Source organism: Hydra vulgaris, chromosome 13 (genome assembly GCF_038396675.1).
Source record: "Hydra vulgaris chromosome 13, alternate assembly HydraT2T_AEP".
In the NCBI taxonomy this organism is placed as follows: Eukaryota; Metazoa; Cnidaria; class Hydrozoa; order Anthoathecata; family Hydridae; genus Hydra; species Hydra vulgaris.
Genome location: NC_088932.1, coordinates 30,972,675 through 30,995,298, shown reverse-complemented (window position 1 = coordinate 30,995,298; position 22,624 = coordinate 30,972,675). Strand labels below are relative to the sequence as shown.

The following is a 22,624-nucleotide window of genomic DNA, read 5'->3' as shown; positions in this document are numbered from 1 at the left end:
ACAAAAATCTTCAGTCAAGCATTGCAACTTTAAATAAAGTAAAGCATTATTGTATGTATGAATATATATATATATATATATATATATATATATATATATATATATATATATATATATACACATGGTGAAAAAATATTACCTGAATTTTAACAATTGCAGGAAGTTGTTTTTGAACAAAATTTTTCCTTTCTCTATATTCTTTCTTAGCTTTGTATCCACGAAATGCAGCTTGAATTTTTACTGCTGATGGTTCATTAGCATGCAAAAACAATTCATGGTCATGGTTTGCAGTAATTTTACTCAGAATATCCTAAAGTTATTAAGCTATGTTTAATCTCTAACTATTACCAACTAAACATCAATTACATATGTATGAAGTATGTCAACTGTTAAAACCTGTATTTCATCTTTATTAAGATAACCAATGCCAAATTGAAAATTTGGAGGAAGTGACCATCTAAACTCTTTTGACAAAACATTTAAGTAATAGGTGTAACCTTGTGGAACTCTAGTTTCAGTCCACCCAACCCAAGCTATATAACAAAATATATTTTTAAAAATTAATAAACATTTAAAACATATTTTTAAAAATGTTAGTTTTATTAATAAAACTTAAAAATAAACACAATGTATATATACTGTGTGTGTATATATACTTTATTATATCTCTGTATATCCATCTGTGTGTGTATATATACTTTTGCTGATTTATACCAACACTGTCCTAAAACAATTTTGTACATCTTAAGTTTTTCAGACAAAGTAGGAAAAAAAAGGAAAATGAAAAAAAAGATTGTACTTGTCTAAACCCTCTAAACCTTGTTATTTCTTGGTTTGAAAAAACATCCTTTCTTCACCAATCAACAACCTCTCTTGGTACCTTCTACGAAGTAACATGAGGTGGTGAGTTGGTGAAAAAAAGTAGCGGATTTCGAGATATTTATGGAATAAAAAATGACAATGTATGAAAATGTTAACAGTAATCAAAAGAAAAGATGGAGAGTTTTGAAGTAAATATTGATGTGCATCAAGGTTTAGTGCTCAGCCTTCAGCTTTTTATTACCGTCTTGAAGGCTCTCTCTAAATAGTTTAGCAATGCAGAGAGAAAATTGTTTGTATAGTTTGAAAGCAATTTATAAAAAATGCAGTGATATACAAAAAAAAAACTTTTTATGATAATCAGATGGATGTGTCATGATCTTAGACTTGAGATTCAAAATAGTGAATGTATATGATAAAGTGTGGCAAGGAAGATTAATGTTATTTTGATATTTGCACATAGAGTATAAAGTTAATAACTGGGTATCAACATTTAAAGGTATTAACATTAAAAGAGTTTCAGGGAAAAAAAGGAGATAAAAGTAGAAAAACTTGGAGAGCGCACCTTATATATGACATGAAGCTTAAGTTTAGAATAGCCTTGAAATATTTAACATAAGAACTATAAAATTGTATGGTCTTTACATAAGTCATAAAACCATAACAAACTTACATGAATCATTTTTCTGTCCTTTGGCAAATTTCAATTCTGCATGATATTGTTCAGTACATTCAGGTGTAATACTTCTAAGTGCAATACTTTTTGATTTTAATGCAAGTAAAAGATCTGCACTATCAGCATTATCAATTGCCTCATTCACATTGATGATTCCATTAGCCACTGAAAATTATATTTTGTAAGCTATTAAAACTCATGAAAAAATGTTTACTTTAAAAAAATGTTTTATAAACTAACATCGTTCAGCGTCATCAGCAATGCCATTAGCTTTATCAATGCAAAACTGGATTTCTTCATGCCACAGCTCTGAATTTTGATCACCAGAACGCTATAAGTATATAGATTAAAAAACTAAAAGTATATAGAATTAAAAAATTAAAAGTATATAGATTTAAAAAATCATTTTTTAAACTAAATAAAATAGTGCTAAAAAATTTTAAAAAATAAACTTTTAGTAGTTTAAGTTAAGTTCAATCTTATAAATTATCCTTATTTACATCTTGTAGTTCGATAATCCTAATAACCCTAGTTTTAATCCTATTTCTATAGTTATCCTTATTTATACACCCTATATATATATATATATATATATATATATATATATATATATATATATATATATGTATATATATATATATATATATATATATATATATATATATATATAAAATAAATATTTATATGATCATTGTAAGATGTTGTAACATTAAATGGTGATGTGGAAAAATTCTAATTCATTTGATTCAATAAATTTTAATTAAACCATTTTTTTATAGAACTAGATCTTATAGTAGATTGTATATTCTTTAAGAAATGTAAATCTCTAAGTATAATTACTTCATCATTGCACTCACAGCTATTCATAATCCCTTATGTATTTTTCGATGTTGTTTGATTATTTTTGAAGGCGTTAGATATATACCAAATACGATTATAATGGTACGAATTTTTGGGGGTAAAATTTTATTCTTGAATTATGATATATAAAAATAGATTTTTTTTTTAATAAAATATGGTCATATCTCATATTTATCTGCCTGTATAACATTTTAATATTGGTACTTTATATTTGAGACAAAAATTATATGATATAATATATGATTTATTATTGTATTCTTTTATATTTTGAACATTTTATCAACTGATTAATTAATTGGCATAAGCCTTTTTCTGTACATCATCAATGGTATCAGCCATTAATTGATATGCTACTAATATATATATATACATATATATATATACATATATATATATATATATATATATATATATATATATATATATATATATATATATATATATATATATATATATATATATATACAGGACAAAATTATAATTTTTAAGAATTTGTGCTAAAAATCAAAGAGAAACACTATCTTTTGAAATTTCATTTCTATAAACATGCTTTTGGTCAAAAAAATAATTATATTGAAAACAAAAAATTTTATTCAATAAAAAAATCTTATTTTCATAATAAATTAAAATCATATTTTCATTAAACATTAAAACCTTATTTTTATTATAAACTAAAATTTTATTTTCATTATACAATTAAATGTTTCCATAATCAGTATAGAAACTTGAAAAAATGATTTACTTAAAGTTGAACTAGGAAAAGATATTCGAGTTCAACTTTTTACTGCTTCAACTAAAAGGGTAGCAACATAATTTAGATTCACACTAAATCAAAACAGTACCTGAATTTTTTCTAGCTTTGCTTGTTTTAAAATAATAGTGTACAGTTCTGCATTTTTTGGACGAACATTGGTAAGTTTGGCTGTTGGCAGTTCAAGAGCTTTCAATATAATATGTGGATTAGCATTGGAGATAGCTTCATTTATCTTTGAGAGTGCTGCTAATACTAGAAGGTAATAATTTAATATATATATAATACATTTTATAAATAATATATATATAAGGTAAAAATTACATATATATATATATATTTTATAAATAATATATATATAATACATTTTATAAATAATATATATATATATATATATATATATATATATATATATATATATATATATATATATATACACACACACACACACACACACACACGCATCTGTGTGTGTGTGTGTGTGTATATATATATACCTTTCCTTACTTTTACTTAAGCAAACGTTGGCGTTCGCCTTTAAAAATTTTTAATAATTTTTTTGCCTTAAATTTTTAAATGTTTATTATAGTTTTCATTTTTTACTGTGCATTTAACAAAACCAATAATATGATATTTTATCATTAAATACTTAGAATTTTAAATATAGTAATATTATTTAAGTATTTAATAATAACTTTAAATAATAACTTATTAAATACTTAATATTATATTATTTTTAAATCTTTTAAAAAAGAAATGTCAAAACAACTTTTATTTTTTGTTCTTTTTTATTTAATTTTCTTCAAGTTAAAATGTTTTTTTTATAAGTAAATAAATTTAACAAGCTACATTGAGAAAAATTCACCTTTTTGTATTAATAGATAACAGTTGACAGTCATAAGGTTATTGCATATTAGTTTCATTAACTTGCACGCACTTTGCAAATGCGTAAAAAATTGTTTTGAATTAATCAAAAATGGATAAAATTCAATAAGCATCTTTGATAAATCTAACTATTATGTCTTATTAACTAGAATAAAAGTTATTTGAAAATAAAACTCCCTTATAATTGAATAAAAAATTATTTGAATAAAATAAATAAAAATTGAAAGAATTAAAAATAAAGGGCCTTTAGAAAAAAAAAAAACCGGGGCGGGGGGCCAAGTGTTGTTGGTCCTGTTATTTGATATTTCTCTCAAATTAGACGTTCGTCAATAAATAAAGAAACAAACCTCAAAGTTTATTTAAAAAAAAACAGGATTTGTCGCGCCCTGTATATATATATATATATATATATATATATATATATATATATATATATATATATATATATATATACACATATATTAAAGATTGTTTACAAAAACACAAATAAAATTATCAAACTTAAAGGTAAATTATTTTAAAAAGGTAACAAACTTTTTAAATTAAAAAATTACAATAAACTTTTGTTATCATTACTTCTACTATATTGTTAATTATTTTACAATATTATATTGTAAATATTAATATTATTAATACTACTACCATAAAATTTTATCATCACTATTTATTTCATAACAACAAAACTTTTTTTTTTAAGAATGACCAAAAAAATTTTCTCAGTCTAATTCGTCAATCAAACTCAACTGGCTTGCATAAACATAAATAGCCACATGAAGACAAACAGCAGAACATGAACTGCATGACAAATATTGCGGAACATGAACTGCATGTTAGCATTAGAACACTTTTAATGCAAACAATACAAAATTAATCAAATAATTGTAAAGGTTATAAAATGTTTAAGTAAAAAAAAAGGTTTTACATTGAAAATACTCTATATCTTCTGGATCATTTATAAGATCATCCTTTTCATTATTTTCATGAGGATCGCGAGGCGAAAAGCAAGTTTTCTTTATTTGAGTAGAATAATAACCAGCTGCAAATTGAACTTTATTTTTCATTGAGCCCCATATGGTTTTTTTTTCTTCTTTCTCATCATTAATGATGGGATCTTTTTTAAAACCAGGAGAATCCAGTTCAGAAAATAATGGTTAAAACATTTGTCATCAACTTGTTAATTTCTTATGTATTTTTAACTCTATTTTATTATACCAGCTATTAATTTGATAACCTAGAGGCATTATTTGCTGTTAATTTGTATCCACATTTTTTTCTTCCTAATAAGACTTTTAATCAAACAATCCAAAAATAAGATAAAAATGGACAAACTCACTTTGAATTAAATAATTGAGTATTTTAATAATACATAATTCATTCATTTTAAATCAAAAAATCAACTCATTCATTCAAATATTAATTGATTTTAAATCAAACATTTATCTATAGAAAAATTTAAAAATGAAAGAAACTTGTTAATCATATATAGCTGATGAAAATAAGAAAAAAAAAAAAGTTTTTTCTGTTTGCAACTTAAAAACTCTAAAAATTCATAATGGCAGAAATATGAGTCCTTATAAATATGATATGAAAAATTCACAAATCTATTTTAGATACAGAGTTTAAAATAAATAAATGTGAGATTAAAATAGTATTCTCACTTTGACAGCACATTTTGTTTATTTAAACACAAAACTTTTCATACCAGAAATTAAAATTGCACAGTAAATCAACTCAGCATTGAAACCCCTAAATCTCATGATTTGACATTAAAAAAAAAGTCATAAAAATGTTAATTTTTTGTGTTTGAAATCATTATAATTTGCTAAGAATATTTTCATTGGTTGGTAATATCTTTACAAATTGATTGCATGAAAAACACTAATAAAAAAAAAATAATCATATTTTAAAATTAGCTGATAAAAAAACTGTAATACCAATATTCAACCAATGAAATTATTCTTAGCAAATTTGTTTTAACCAATAAATATGTTCTTAGTGAATTTATTTCAACCATTGAAAATATTTGTACTAAACTTATTCAAATTTATTACGATATTATAAAAAATATATATAAAACATCTATTGAATATTGCAATTCAACATTACTTACTGTCAATTTAAAAAATTTTCAACTTACAGTCATTTTCCTCTTGAACTTCAGTGTTAACATACTCAATAAGAGCTTGAATTTCAACATGGTTCAAATCATCATGATCAACACCAACTTCCTAATACAAAACTTCATATATTATTTTTTTTAGGTTTGATTTTTAGAACTTTATAATCAAAAAAACATACATCTCTCTTTTCCTTTTTAACAGCAACAAAATGTGATAGGTATCTAGAAACTAGAGATTCATCCACACCATTAAGTCGCGCATCAGGATTCTCCAAAGTTGAAACTAATTTATTTTCATTATTCATGTCAATGGCTTGATTGACAGCAGAAACTGCCAGTAAAACTAGTAAAAATAAAAAATTATATTGAGAATTTTGTGAATCAATAAAAACCAGTCAAAAAAAGCTAATCTTTTAAAAACTCAATTCTACAACTTCAACACCTTCAATACAATGCTGTTCTGCAAAAAAAAATTTAATCAAAAAACACTGTAACAACAACTCAAGGTTTAAACTCCATGTTTAAACCTTGTCCTTTAAATCCTGTCCCAGGGAAAAAATATAACTAAATTTAATGATTATATTTTAGTTAAATTATTATAATAACATATTTAAAGTAGTTAAGTTAAATATATTAGAATAACTGATACTATTATTTATCAAAATAAATTGATTGTAAAATAAAAGAAATATCTACAAAAACTGGATTTCCAGTTTGCATTATTTTTTTTGACAGTTTGATTTAAAATGACAAAAGTGGTTGTGTTTTAAAGCTTTGTAAAATTTAAAATTATTCAAGAATTTCACAAGACAATTTAACTATTTTTTATTTACTATTTATTATTATTCCAAATAACTATTAGATATAATTATAAGATTATTTATAATAATAACATTTGTCATAAATAAACACTTAATATTGCTTTTAAAACATTTTGTTATATTCCTACTCCATTTAAAAACAAAATTTTAATTTAAAAATCCTTCTCCTATATGTGATTCATCACTCTAGTTTTCACTCAAAAAATGAAAATGAATAAAATATAATTTGATACATTAAAAAAAAAAAATCAAAATTAAAGTCTTACGCTTTAAACTTTCAGTGAGGTCATCATGAGTCAAATCCTTTTTAAAAAATAAAATTATAAACTTTATTATTGTTGACACAAACAAAAATACAAAAAAACATACAAAATATACTGACACCTAATTAACATAATAATGAAAAATAAAACACAAATATTTTTTTATTAAAAAAATGGATTTAATTTTTTTTTATAATAATAATAAAAATACTAAAAATAATAAAAACACTTTTTTGTTAATAATATTTGTAAATTGAAGTTATTGAATCGCTCACATCATGCCCCCTTTTTTTATGACCACACACACCATGCTAAAATTGTTAAAACTGTTTTAAAATAAAAAATTAAAACTTACTGATTGTTTTTCGTGCTTAAGTTTCTTTAGGTTGTCCATGTACAAATTAGGTCGAGATTTATCCACAACAGGTAATAAGCCTTCAGGACGCTGTAACCAGACCATTAATTCTTCAGGCGATCCTTTGTCTAACAGTCTATTGATTTGTATTACAGCTCCTTCCACTATATAAAAGTGTTATATATGTACATATATGTATGAGCATACATATATAATTTAAACTCAGAGTTTCATCGATGAGTTAAACTCAGATACACCTTTTTTCTATATTATATATAAGGTTTTTACTCATGAAAAGTTTTTACATAACATAGAATGAAAAATAAAAAAATTATTAAAAAAACAAATACAACGATGTGATGTCACATAAGCAGAATGAAATATTTACATAAATGTTGGTTCACTTTAATAAAGACTTTCAATATGAATTAGTTTAGAAAAGTAATTGGAAGATACCAAAATACCAAAAAAATTAAAACTTACTGATTGTTACTGTTGTAAATACATAAATTGACTGACTATCAAGAGTGCCACTACATTGACTAGGGGTTTGGGTTGGGACAGCAATCATTTTTTTCATTATTTTCTGTTTTTTTATTTCTTTATTATTTTCTTATTATCTATTATAACGTATATAGATCAGCAAATGCTTAATAGTTTGGCTTATCTTTATAGCATACAGCTTTTTCAGAAAAAGAAAAGACGAAATGAAAAGTTTGCAATCCTAAATCTGCAGTCGATATAGCAGCACTCCTTTAAGACAGCAGGCTACAAGAAAGTTGATAATTGTTCTGAAGCCCCCGGCAACAAGTTATTTCAATCTGATTCACAGTGTTTATATATATACAAAATTATAGCTGTAAATATATATATACATATATATAAATTTAAATATAAACACAAATATAATGCTTTTACAGGAAGCGCCTGCTGTTGCACACCTTGTCTGCCCACACATAAAGTATTTTCTCAAGACAACTTGATTATGGCTGCTTGTACATTTTGAAATATTAAATGTTTTAAAAATTAGGCTAAACTAAACATAAAAAACAAACAAAAAACAATCAGCTAAAAATAAAATAAAAACAAAACAAACTTAATAAACTAAAACTATAAAAAAAAAAAAAAAAATAACTAAAATAAAACTCAAAGGTTTTAAGGAAATTATTTTAAATGTTTATTATTTAAATTATTTTATTTGTTATTTTACATTTGGAATAAATAACTTCAAAACTTTGATCTTTTTAAGCAATTTTATATTACGCCAAACTTTTTTAAATAAAGTAAAAAATTACTTTGATTGATGTTAGTTGTTCATTTAAATATAAATAATATTATATATAATAACTTGATTTTTATTTAAAAAGTATGTATTTTTGATGATAAATAACTTCGATATTGCAAAATATCTTTTAATTAAATATTTTTATGCAAAACTCTTCTAAATAATAAATTACTTCTAACGAATATAATAAACACATTTTATTTAAAAAATATCTAAAATTAATTAATTTTATATAATTTTAGTATTTTATATAACTTTATAAATTTATATAAATATGTATTTTTTCTAATAAAATACACACTTAAATAATAACAAATTTTTTCTTACAAGTTTTTTCTTTACAAGTTTTTTTTTTTTTTAATGTTTCTTTGTAGTAAACAAAGGGGAAAAAAAATTAAACCTTAGCGATAATAATGTCTAGAATACGTAACTTTAAAACTTTGACCATTTCTACAGTTTTTTTAAATAAAAAAATTAAAAAAATAGAAATCTTTTAAATGATTTTTATTTTATTACTTTATTAATTTTTTTTATTTAATTCCTTTTTCAATAAAATTTCTTTTGAAAGTTATAGTACATTTTTCAGTCAAGTTGTCTAAAAAAACTTTTCTGTGTGTACAAATAAGGCGTGCGACTGCACATGTCTACTGTAAAAGCCTGATATATATATAAAGTATAAATTAATTTAATTTTTAAACTTAATTTATCAACATAAAAAAATAACATACTATTTCTAACACGGTCAGCAAGATAGTTAGCACCGTTAATTCCACTTTGAATTTCTTTATGTTCTAAACTAGCATACTCAAGTCCTTCTCTCTAAAAATATCATAAACATTTACTTTTATGTTAAATTTCTTTATCTCAATAAAAATGAATCAATCAAACCTTAGCTTTGTTTGCTTTCTCATCTCCAAGATTTTGCAAATACCATGCACTATTTTCAAGCTTGACATTATTTAAACTAGCAATTTTAGACAACAAGACATTGATTAAAGTCTTCTCGTCACGATGATTAATAGCTCTGTTTATTTCTTCAATACAATTTTTCACTAAAGAAGTTAATAACAAATTTATTTTAAAATTACTTCAGAAGTTATTTTAATACTGTGCCAGAGGTGGAAAGTAACAAACTACATTTACTCACATTACAGTAATTGAGTAGGTATTTTTTGAATTTCTACTTTTTAAGTATTTTTTTAAATGTGAATTTTTACTTTTACTTAAGTTTTTTTTTTCTAAAGTATTGTACTGCGTTACATTTAAAATCATATGCATTACTGAGTAAAAAAATTTATCATGTATTGTTTAATTTCACAAATACTATGATTTAACTCTTTTTTATAACTTTGATAAAAAATAGCACCTGTTTTATAACTTTGTTCCTTATAGTTTTCATTATGTTTTAAATGAAGTTATGAAGACATCAAACACGTGCACCGCTGTTGTTTCAAATTTATAATCGTTCTTTAATCATTTTTATTAGAATTTTAAAATAAAATTGAAATCGAAGTTTTAATATGTTTACATTTTGTACATTAAACTACGCACAAAATGTAAACAGTAAAGTACAAGTACTGTAAAAAACATGAAAACAAGAAGTTGTTATTTTCAATTAATTATATACTATAGTTTTTTATAAAATTATGCCTAATTTTAGCAAGATGGAAGAAATAACATGCTTTAATTGATGAAATAAATATTATATAATGACATATTTTAAAATCGTATAATTTGTATTAATAAACGCACACTTAAAAATATCAGTTAAATATAATAGTTCTAAATATATAGCTTTCTTTCTTTGTTTTTTAGAGTTTTGCTCACTTTAAAAGTCGACAAACTTGAAGTTTGTTTTTTGTCGATTTGAAGTAATGAGTAAAGTAATAATAGAGTTTGCATCTGACAAATCAGATGCAAACCCAGCTGAATTGGAATTGCAACCAACTTCTTTTGAAGCAAACTTGTAGCCATATTTAAGTGACCACTTTGACTTCAAGTGCAAGAAAGGCAACAGCTTTATTTATGCAGTGTAAACTGTGTTTGCCCAAGTTGACTGAAATATCAGCATATAAAAACTCTACCTCAAACCTCCACAAGCATGTTGAGGTAATTTAATATTAATTGTATACTTTTATAATATTTTAACACTTTTAACACTGAGCAATATTTGGTGTTAAAAGATTTCATGCAAACATTTTAAATTTAGCATGTTAAATGAATATGACAGTTAAAATGATAACAAACATTTTTTTAAAGCGAAAACATCCATCAAAGATGAAGGCCTTCAGTGACTTTGCGACAACAAGGAAGCGAAACCTGAAACTACCAAAAATCCCAGCAAAGCAAGAAGAAATAAGTGACATGTTTGCTATAGGTGCAAACAAATGTTTGTCACAGGAAAAGGTTGACAAGCTCATGATCCAATTTATTTGTGACGGTCATCCATTTTCTTTGGTTGAACAATCTGCTTTTAAAAAATTTTTACATGCACTAAATCTGCATTACAAAGTCATATCCAGACTGTCTCTTCGGATCAGAATTAATGATGCTAGCATTCAGTTAAAGAAGACTTTTGTGACAGCTCATAAGATTGATGAGGAAACCTTGGAAAGGAGATCCGCACTTGCTTGTCAGAGATTGAGGGGTCACACACCTTTGATGCCCTAGCAGGCACTCTTTATGACATCCATTATAAATACAGAATATGGGGAAAAGTGGTGAGAACCACAACAGACAGCGACTTTAACTTTATCAAAGCATTTAGTGTTTTTGGTGAGAAAAGCCAAAATCAGGAAGCAGATTCAGAATCAGAACAAGATGAGTACCTTGACACATTTGACATCCTGGGAAAGGACAGTAGTCTTGAGTACCAGCTTCCTCCACATCAAAGGTGTGCATGCCACTTGTTAAATATAGTCACCACAACTGATGCTGCCGTGGCAGAAAAAAACAATGACACATACAAAAGGCTATTACAAACTGCTTTTGGGAAATGCAAGCAATGTGGAACAAAGCAGGTCGGTCAGGCATACTTGGCAGCAGAAACTGTTGAAGAGAAATACAAGCTCCAGCTCATCAAGCCAAATCAGACTAGGTGGAACTAAACATACGTAGCTGTGAAGAGAATGTTAAGGATCATACAAGAAAAAGGCCCTGATTATATCAGAAATGTGTGTGAAGAATTCAAAGTAGCAATGTGAGTTTTTTAATATAATTTAATCAGTGTAATCAAGTAAGTATAAAATAATACTGATTGAAATAATTACTTGAAGTTCCTATTCTCATATTTTTTAAATACTTATTCCACACGTCTCTGTGCAAGAAATGTCTATAAAATTGCATTTGTTGTGGGTCCTACACGTTGAATCCACTTGAAATTGTTTTCCTGATGGAATGTTGCGCTTGTATGAAACCTGTTGTTAAAGGAATGGACATCCTTTAGTCTGAGACCAACACACAGATGGGATGGCTCCTGCTAGTGATCTTTTAGTTACAAACAAAATTCAGCTGCTTGAGACATCCTCCAAAATGTGTCCGCCCCTTATTAAAGCAATTCAGGATGGTGTCCAAAAACATTTTGGTAGAATGATGCAATACCCAGAACTGCGGGCTGCAGCAATTCTTCTGCCAAAAATTAAGAACACCTAGACTGATAGGACTGAAATTATAGGAGTAGGTATGATTTCCTTTTTTTATAACATAGTGTAATCTGTTTTGTCTACTTTTTTTACTAATTAATCATCCATTGTTAAGTATAGTAAAATGAACCTTTGCATTGCTAAAAATAAAATATCTATTATTTTGTTTTTAAACAGGTCTGGTCTATGTGAGACAACAGATTGACCAGATGGCCGAAATGGAGCAGGTTGGGCAACATTATTCAGATGAAGATTTCTTCTCATCAATGAAATCGAGAAGATCGCAAGGTACAGGGGAGGTTGATGGGTACCTTACTTGCAGTTCGAACAAAATGGATTTGTTGAACTCATTTCCACGCACCAAAAACCTTTCTCTTAAACTGAACACCGGTCTTCCTGCCTCTGCTGCTTGTGAGCATCTATTAAGCGGTGCTGGACTCTTAATCACTGCAAAGCGGGCAAGAATAAAATCAGCCAACTTTGAAAACCAACTGCTTCTCAAACTTAACAAAAAGTTTATAGTTTAAATTTATTCTGAAAAGAATAGACTACGTAATTTTTGTTTTTTTTATTCGACAGCTTTGTTATCTGACAGGATGTTAAAAAAGTAATGCAGTAACTTTTACTCTGAGTACATTTTTAAATAGCTACTTTTTACATTTACCTGAGTAAACTTTTCGACTGGTAACTTTTACTTGTATTTGAGTAAAATTTTACTCAAGTAATAGTACTTTCACTTGAGTACATTTTCTTTTATTTTTTCTACCTCTGTATTATGCAAACTATTATTATTACTATTATCATTATAAATTTATTTCAGATCACATAGATTCATAGAGTAAATAAAGAAATAACCACAACAAAAAGAGAAAAAAAAAACGATTAAAAAAAGCACAAACAGCTCTTAACTAAAATAATGATGAAAACCAAGAGTTTGAATTGTGTAGAATACTGTCAAATGTAGGTAAACCAAGTACAAAAAAAAAAAAAAAAGTAACGCCAAAGTTTATAACCAAAAAGTATTTTTACACACTTTATGTATGTATACATATATATACAGGCCTTGTTAAGAAGAGTTACGGTGTTGGCATTTTATGTACGACAATGGCAATTTTACCTACGCATTAAGCTTTTTATGTCACACCAAAACTTTTATTAATTGGAATATTTAAACAGTCTTTTGAAATAAAAACAATACATGTTTCGACTAATACTAGTCATTTTTGGTTAAAATTAAATATTTAAAAGTTTTTAACTACCTATAAAGGTATTAAAAAACAAAATGTTTTTACAAAAATACAATAAAATAAATTGTTAATTGTAAATGAACATGTTGTACTAAAGAAATAGGAAATAACAAAAGAATAAGTCAATAAGATACACAACATGTATAGAAAGTAATAGCTAAACAGAAAGTGAAAGAAACAGAAAATGTCATTTGTATGGTTAAATAAATTTTTTTCTACTTTCAGTTTTTTAATTAAAGTTTATTTTATTATACTTAAAATAAATTTATAATTAAATATTGTTAAACTTAAATCTATTTCATTAATTTTAATTTAAATTAAAAAAAAAAAAAAATTAAAATGCTCCATTCAACTATTTAGTTTATTTATTTATAGTTTCAAATCAATAAATTTTTTTTATCCCATTACAAAAGTACTAATATACAAAAGTAATTTATAACAGTATATTAGGGGGTTGACTTTTCAATTTTTTCACTTAAAAATGAATGGGTATATTTTTAAAAGCTGACATTAAATATGTTTATGGAAATACATGCTTTTAGATCTTTGGTTGCAAAAACATCTCCTTTAGAAACTTTTTTTTTTTTTTTTTAAACAAGCTAAAAAGGTAATCTTTTTTACGTTTTTTATACATTTTTTATTGTTTTGCATTATACGAGTAATGGTAATATATATATATATAATTTTATGGATATATTGTTTTAAATCAAGGTGGTTATTTTGTGTTTAATAAAATCTACAATTTATATAACAAAAAATGAGTTATTTATGTGTACTTAAAATGTAAAATAGATTTAATTTTAAGCTTCATATGTAACTTACAATTATAATTAACGTATACTTTACATTTTAGATATGTCAAGAATAAGCTCGCAGATAGCTGAAAAACCTGAAAATATCAAAGCTTGGTCTCAAATCTAGTCCATTTTGAGAAATCAAAATTAACAAGATCTCACATACCCAAAGTTTTAGAGCCACTTAATAATTTGAATAAAATACCAAAAGCTTATTCTGTTATTGCTCGGTTTATCTGTTTATCAAGTTTAGAGAAGTAGTTTATTCAAGAGGTAAGTGTTGGCGCAGAATTATCTGATTTTTGGCTCAAGCTTAGTTTGACAAAAATAAATGAAAGGTCTATAACAAAAAAAGTGGAAATTTTCATTAACAAATATCATTCAGTTCAAAAATCTAAACAATGTCTTGAAGAAAAGTGGGATTATTTATTTGATATAACTAAAGTAAATGGTAACTGGCTTAGCAACGAAGACAAAGCATTTTATTTTTTACAAGTGGATACTAATGGTCAAGTTAGTTATTGTACATCAAAAATTGTTAAAGTAGATCTATCTAAGGCTGGCAGGAAGAGACCTAGCATACCTGAAACAGAAACAGTAGAGGTCAGTGACAACAATGAAGAAGGAAATGAACAAAATGATGAACAAGATTCTAATTATATTCCTCCAGACAAAAAAGTTAAGAGAAAATATGAGAACACCACTGTGGCTGTTAATTTAGTTATGAAGTCAAAACTAAGTATTTAGAAATCAGCAGAAGTTTGCAAAAATTTATCTGAATGTGGTGTCAATGTACAAGCCCCATCTAAATCTGGGGTTTATAGAGCTACAATGTCAGCAACTCAAAAAATGAAAAAGCACATGATAAGTAATTTAAAAAATGAGAATTGGGTGTTGCATTTTGACGGTAAAGGAATGTCAGAGAAGGAGTATCAAGTCTTGGTTTTAAAAAATGCAGAAAAGGAGATGAAACTAGCCATTTTAAAACTAAATAATGGGAACGCTATTAGTATTTACAGTGGAATAGTTGAAGTGTTGGATAAATTTCAACTATGGAGTAGTATTAAAGTTATAATATCTTGTACTACAAGTGTGAATACTGGGAGTAGAAATCAAGTTGTAATTCAACTGCAAAGAGAGTTTGAAAGAAAAAATCTTGAAACATTTCAATTTATTAGTTGTCAGCATCATGTGTTGCCAGATGGAATTCAAGAGCAATCTATGTCCTTCTGCCTTTTGTTTTAACTGAATTGGATAATAATCAATTGATTTGCGACTTCATTACATTAACTTGGTCTGATATATGGTTTTCTGACATGCAATACTCAGAACATGATTTTAAAATTTAGAACAAGCAATAATTTCAACTTCAGCCATCAAGACCTTAAAAAGATTTTGGTCACAGGAGTCCAGCAGAATACAAGGAATTGAGAGATCCAATATTTGTGCTAAAAGAGTCATAAAAGTTATGCAAGAAATTCATGCCAGAGATATAGACAAAATGAACTACAGATTTATTCTGCAAAACAATTTTTAAATTGTATTTAACTGAAAGTTATTTTGTCAAAATAAATTGTTATTTATCTGCTAATTTGTCAATTTTTATGTATTTCTCAAACAAAAACATATTTTTCTAATTACGGGGGACGTTTCTGTAACTTGAGCCAATAAAACTTTAAAAATCGGTAATCTAATGCAGAATGTCATATTTTAGCACTTTACCCAAGTATAGTTGTGAAAAAGTCAACCCCCTACTGTATAGAAATGCATTACGGATAAACCATAATCAAGACTGAAGGCAAAATTATTTTAGAGAATTTTTTTAATAAACTTTATAAAACAAATTAGTGAAAAGATTATTTTTATAGTTTTGAAATTGATCTTTAAAAGTTTTTTCATTATCATTAATCTTTTAGATTGATTATATAATGAACGCCGATTAGAAATGATTAACTAGTTTATGAGTAGTAGGCGAAGATTTTGTTAAGGTCAAAATGTAAAAAAAAATTGTTGATAGTATTTTTTTTTTTTTGACTGTCAAGAAATTTACCTATAAACAATTACCCCTTAATTTAAATAAAAAAAACAACAACAACTAAATTGTGAGAAAGCAAACATAAGACGATAATGTTGTGTTATGAATGTTTTAAGAAATAAATAGCATAAATTTGAATAAGAAAAAGTTTTTTAAAACAAGGAAATTTTTTTTTTTCAAACAACATATTTGTTTTATTGATATATTTTTATATAACGATATTGTTTAATTTAAAGATATTTTTTTAAATATTTTCCAAAGATTAAGACTAATTTTTAATGTGGCTTATATATATATACATACATACATGTATATATATATATATATATATATATATATATATATATATATATATATATATATATATATATATATATATATATATATATATATATATATATATATATATGTATATATATATATATGTATATATATATGTATATATATATATATATGTATATATATATGTATATATATATATGTATATATATATGTATATATATATATATATATATATATATATATATATATATATATATATATATATATATATATATATATATATATATATATATATATATATATATATGCCTCAGCAGGAAATAGGTGCATGCATGAGCAGTGAATTGCTTTTTTCTGATATTTATGTATTTAAGCATCTTAAAGTTTTAGAAAAATTGCTTAAAACCAAATTTGTTAAACTGTTAACAGTCTAAAAATTTATTTTTAGATTAGGGTTCGCGAAATTAAACTTATAGCTATTTATATATATTGCACTGAAATAACTTCAAGCGAGAAAGCAAATAATTATAAGAAAAGATTTTTGTAATAAAAACTTGAATGAGTTTGACACTTTTAAAACTGTTTTTGTGTAATTCAAATTCAAACCAACAAATTTTTATTACTATTTATTTAAAAAGATTTAATTTAAGTTTTAAATAAGCGTCTATCTAATATTTTCACTTTGATTAAGTCATATTTTCGAAGTTAAAAATACAACTATAAAAATATAGTGTATTAAAAAGTAATTTTATTTTTAAGAAGTTTTTAAATAAAAAATAGAAAATTTAAATCTTGAAAAATCTTCAATTACGAATTTTTTTACCTTGACAACACTCACAAAAACCTAACAATGAATAAACCTTTTTTTGCTTTTTTTTTTTTTAAAACATTGTGTAATTATGTGATACTTATTAAAGCGATATTTGTTTTAAATGTGATTAAATTTTTTATTATTATTAACGGGTGGCTCAAGATAAATGGCATAGGTAGTACTTTTATGATAACTTTGTTATTTTTTTAGCTAGAACAGTGAATTTTTTTTTAAAAGATTTATTATTAAATTCTCTATAAATCTGTCTTGATGGCTTTGTTTTATGGTTTTTAATTTTATTTGTAGATAATGAAATCTAAAGATTGGCAAAAGCTTGTACTTTCTGAATACCAAAATGGTGATGGTCCATCAAAAATATTTGCTGATATTAAGGGTGTCATTGGGTTTTGTACAATAAATCGGTGGTGTCAAATGATAAGAGAGACAGGCTCTATCGAGTTGAAATGTCTATCAGGTGGTCCAAGATCAGTTCGAACAAATGCAAACATTAAAAAAATCAGAAGTGGTATAAAAAGTAAAAAGAGGATTTTATCTTGAAAATTAGCTAATGAACTCAATATCTCCAGAACAAGTGTTCAAAAAATACTTCAAAAGGATCTCAATTTTCAGGCATACAAACACAGAGTTGAACCACTGCTTACACTGTCGAAAATTCAAGAGAATTAAATTTGCAAATTAAATAAGAAACCATTTTCGAAAAGAACAAACACAGAAAATTATGTTTTCAGATGAAAATTTTTTCGATTTAAATGGTATGTACAATGCCCAAAATGATCACATATGGTCCACTAATTGTAATGAAGCTGATAAAGATGATGGTATTAAACAGAAACAAAAATTCCGTCAAAAGGTAATGGTTTGGTTGGGAGCTTGTTCAAAAGGTGTTACACCACTGGTTATTTTGGACAAAGATACAGTAAATCATGACTGGTATATAAAAAAAGTGTTGCCAGTGGCCTTGAAATATGGAAACGAGATGTTTGGACATTTCAACAAGATGGAGCAACCTCACATACGCATCATTAAACTCAACAATGGTGTCACAATAATTTTCCTGCTTTTATTGACAAAAACCACTGGCCTCCAAATTCCCCCAATCTCAATCCTTTAGATTACTCAATGTGGGATGAACTCATTCACCAAATGAAATGGAATAAAATTAAATCAAAATTAACATTAATTCAAGAACTTAAACGAGCTGTAAAAAACAGAGTAAATGTTGCTTTAGAAAGCTGTACTAGTTGACCAATCGCTTATATCCTATGTCAAAAAATAATGGAGAATATTTACATTAAATAAATCATGTCATTTTGTAGAGAATTTAATAACAAATCTTTTTTAAAAAAAATTCACTTTTCTAGCTTAAAAAATAACTAAGTTATAATACTACCTATGCCATCACATTACTGTAGTATTAAACTAATTGAATGTGCAAAACAAATAAACAATAACATTTAATAAAATACTTACAATTAACTTTATTGACGTGACCTTGAATTTCAGCCTGAGTTAAGTTGCGATCATATACATCAAGATCAGTCTCTTGTTTTTCTTTTATTTCATATTGAGCCAACTTTTGTTTTTTAAATTCGTATAATATGCTATGATAATCTGATGATAGACTTGTAGTCAAGTCAGAAAGCCGTGCATCAGGATTTTGGAGAGCTTTCATTGTTTCAGCTGGATTATTAGTCTCAAGAGCTTCATTTATGGCAATAATTGCAGCATGTAGTGCAGCATCATTATCAGACATCTCATTAGCTAAGATTCCACCAATTTTGCCAAAATGGGGCATCTGAATTCCATATTTATCCAATGCAAGTTTCATAGCATTAATTTCTTCAGCTAAAATTTTTCTTGTAACATTTATTTCATTACATAAATAAGTAATATTTACACTTTAGCATTTTTTTTTAGCTTGAAAACATATTTAGCTTTTATTTTTTATTTTTGAGCTCAATATTAAAAATAAAAAATAAAAAATTAATCTAGAATCAGAATTTTTTTTAGGGGAAAATATTAATTTCAAGAATTGATAAAACAAAAATCATTAAAAATATATATATAGTTTAACGTTTATTCTAGATCAAGGATAATAATAGAAACAAATTTGGTACTAGTAGAAGCAACTTTTCGCAAAAACCATTTTTTTAAATGTAATGGCAAGTTGATAATTTAAAGGAAAGCTTTAAAAGTAGAAATAATTACTAGCAGAACTAAAGTAAAGAAAAAATAATCATGAGCAGAAACAAAGTTAAAGTCCTTGATTAAGTGTACTAAAATGTTAATTCAATTTAACAGACAAAAAAAAACTGACAGAAAATCATTTCCATATTATTTTTTCATTGGAAAAATGTTTAAGCACATTAGTGACAAAAATAAAAAGTAAGCAACTAATAACCTGTAAAAGTAGCTTTTCCATACAAATCCTGAATTTGTGGCGCAACACCAAGTTTGTATAAATATAAACTAAATAAATTATATAAATTTATAAGAACCAAATAAAACTACACTATTTGACAAAAAACAATGAACTAGGCCAAATGCCCACAATATAATTACTATGAGATAATTTTAGGCTTTGAATCAAAATAGAAAAAAAAATTTACTCGCATGCTATTGTTTGTTTTAAAGATAAATATGCTATTTTTAAAATAAAAATCACAAAAATAATAAAATTATTAAAGAGGACTATATTTTCACTTAAAAGTATAATTTTAATATATATATATATATATATATATATATATATATATATATATATATATATATATATATATATATATATATATATATATAAATTTCATTATAACTTGCCTAAGTGCATGAATGCAGTATATTGCTCTTGGCATATTCTTCATATCATAAATATCTGTTGTTTCAGGGTAAAAAACCTAAAATAAAAATGAAAATTCAACAGCAAATTTATTAGGTTTAAAACCTTTGTATTTTGCTTGTTTTATGAATATTTTATGATAACACCAGTATAAGTGTTAATAAAAAGTGCAAAGAAGACTCACCGGTGGAAAACTAATCTTTTCCATGGCCCGTATAAAATACATAATATTATCTGTATGTCTGAAGTGCAAACCTCTCTCCTTAAAAATGAAAAACAACATTTAAATGATTATTATTTTGAATAAATATTTAACTTTTTGTTTAAATATTTATTTAATTTAATATATTTATAAAGATTTATTTATGTGTAAAAATGTGTATACGCTTGATTTATACATGCCATTTATATTCATCCATATCGTAAGTACCAATTAATAAAAATGTTTCCTTTCACTTAAAATATTTATGTTTCTTGTATCAACTTCAATTGATTGAGCATCTTGTCATTTATAAATATGTCTCAATGTTGTAAGATTGTTTAATTTTTCTACAAATAATACTAACAGTTAATGCTCTCCTCATCTTCTGCTCTAACTTATAATTGATTGTCAAAATTGATGTGATATAATTACCATTAAATTGCATCCTTTAACAGTGACATACAGTGACAAGTTTGCCAAATAATTAAAAAAAAGTGTGAAAAATCACCTGCAACTTTTATCTTTAAAAAAATATTCTACAGTAATTCATTTAATGTAATCTATAGGGCAACCATAAACATGCTCTGAAAAACGTTTTATATGTCCTGAAATACCAACAATAAGTTAAAATATAAAAAATATGCTGGTAAAACTTTATTTTTTTCCTATGCATTACCTTAATTGTATTACTTTATTTTAGCATGGTAATAAGCACAGAAAACACTTTCATTCATAAAAACAAGTAACTAACGTTGAGAATATAACTCTTTAAATTCTTGATTAAAATTTTTGTTACAGTAAATAATTTACATTTTGAAAAAAACAAAAAAACTTTGTCTGTACATAGAGAACCTTTGTTTAACATCTACAGATGTTATTGGGGCATATTTAAAAGCTAAGGTCTCTGCAATAGTATAATTTTAAGTTGAATCAATAGATAATCCACATAGCTCTAACCCACTTAACATATCATAAAATCCAATTCATAGATAATCCACATAGCTCTGAGGAAATTTTCTTTTAAATATCAAAACATACTTAAAATAAAATAGTTTTTTTCAATCGCATTTTTAATTCATTTTTAGTTAAATATGTTTTCCCTCCATTTATATTTAAAATGGTATCGACAGCATCAGTAACAGCTTTGATTTGCGTATAAAATGGTTCCCTATAAGACTTTAATTTTGTAATTGTTAATTCAAGAAACCCATAACTAGACCAAATAAACAGTAAATCAGCTCTTATTGACAGTTCAGCTAAAATATTGTTTGAGATTTTGATTCAAGCTGTATCTCCTCATTGAATGAATTAAGTATTTATGTAACTTTTTAAAAACTGTCTGCATAATATTTGCAGCTATCCAAGTTCTCCATCTTGTTAATATATATATATATATATATATATATATATATATATATATATATATATATATATATATATATATATATATATATATATATATATATATATATATATATATATATATATATATATATATATATTAAAAATATTACAATAAATTACAAACTTTATTTGATTTAATTTTAAAAATAAAAGTTTTCAATAAAAGTTTTTTTTTTGTATTTGTTTTTAAATTGTTGCACAAAACCGAAGTTATAAATCAAATTGTCAAATTTTATGAAGATGATAGTAATAGCAGATTATTGCCAAGTGCAAAGGCTAATATATACATAAAAACAGTAGTAGGTAAAAAGCACATTCAGAAGCAGCTCATATTATGCAATCTTTCAGAACTATACCAAAAATGGATAGAAGAAAGAATGGATAAAGAATAAGGTGGGATTTGCTCTTTTAAGGCCAAAACAGTATACTTGCTGGAAAATCTGGCAGCCATACCACCTGTGTTTGTTTACACCATCTAAATCCAAACATAATGGTAAAAGCATTGAAAAAAGAATT

At 25.1% G+C, this 22,624-nt stretch overlaps 1 protein-coding gene across 2 annotated transcripts in view; it reads right to left on the bottom strand.

Annotated features, from left to right (window-relative positions):
- The window catches only part of LOC100200912 (ras GTPase-activating-like protein IQGAP1), a 36,963-nt gene that overhangs the window by 11,181 nt on the left and 3,158 nt on the right, over positions 1-22,624 (bottom strand). For both annotated transcript variants that reach the window (XM_065815256.1, XM_065815255.1), the window contains exons 4-18: positions 20,687-20,764; positions 20,484-20,560; positions 20,068-20,135; positions 19,137-19,511; positions 9,724-9,887; positions 9,564-9,654; positions 7,551-7,714; positions 7,199-7,235; positions 6,291-6,454; positions 6,130-6,220; positions 3,199-3,362; positions 1,736-1,826; positions 1,493-1,660; positions 397-533; positions 140-310 (exon numbers count right to left, since the gene is read on the bottom strand). In XM_065815256.1, coding sequence (XP_065671328.1) covers positions 140-310; positions 397-533; positions 1,493-1,660; positions 1,736-1,826; positions 3,199-3,362; positions 6,130-6,220; positions 6,291-6,454; positions 7,199-7,235; positions 7,551-7,714; positions 9,564-9,654; positions 9,724-9,887; positions 19,137-19,511; positions 20,068-20,135; positions 20,484-20,560; positions 20,687-20,764 — 2,040 coding nt within the window. The remainder of the gene's footprint in view (positions 1-139; positions 311-396; positions 534-1,492; positions 1,661-1,735; positions 1,827-3,198; positions 3,363-6,129; positions 6,221-6,290; positions 6,455-7,198; positions 7,236-7,550; positions 7,715-9,563; positions 9,655-9,723; positions 9,888-19,136; positions 19,512-20,067; positions 20,136-20,483; positions 20,561-20,686; positions 20,765-22,624) is intronic.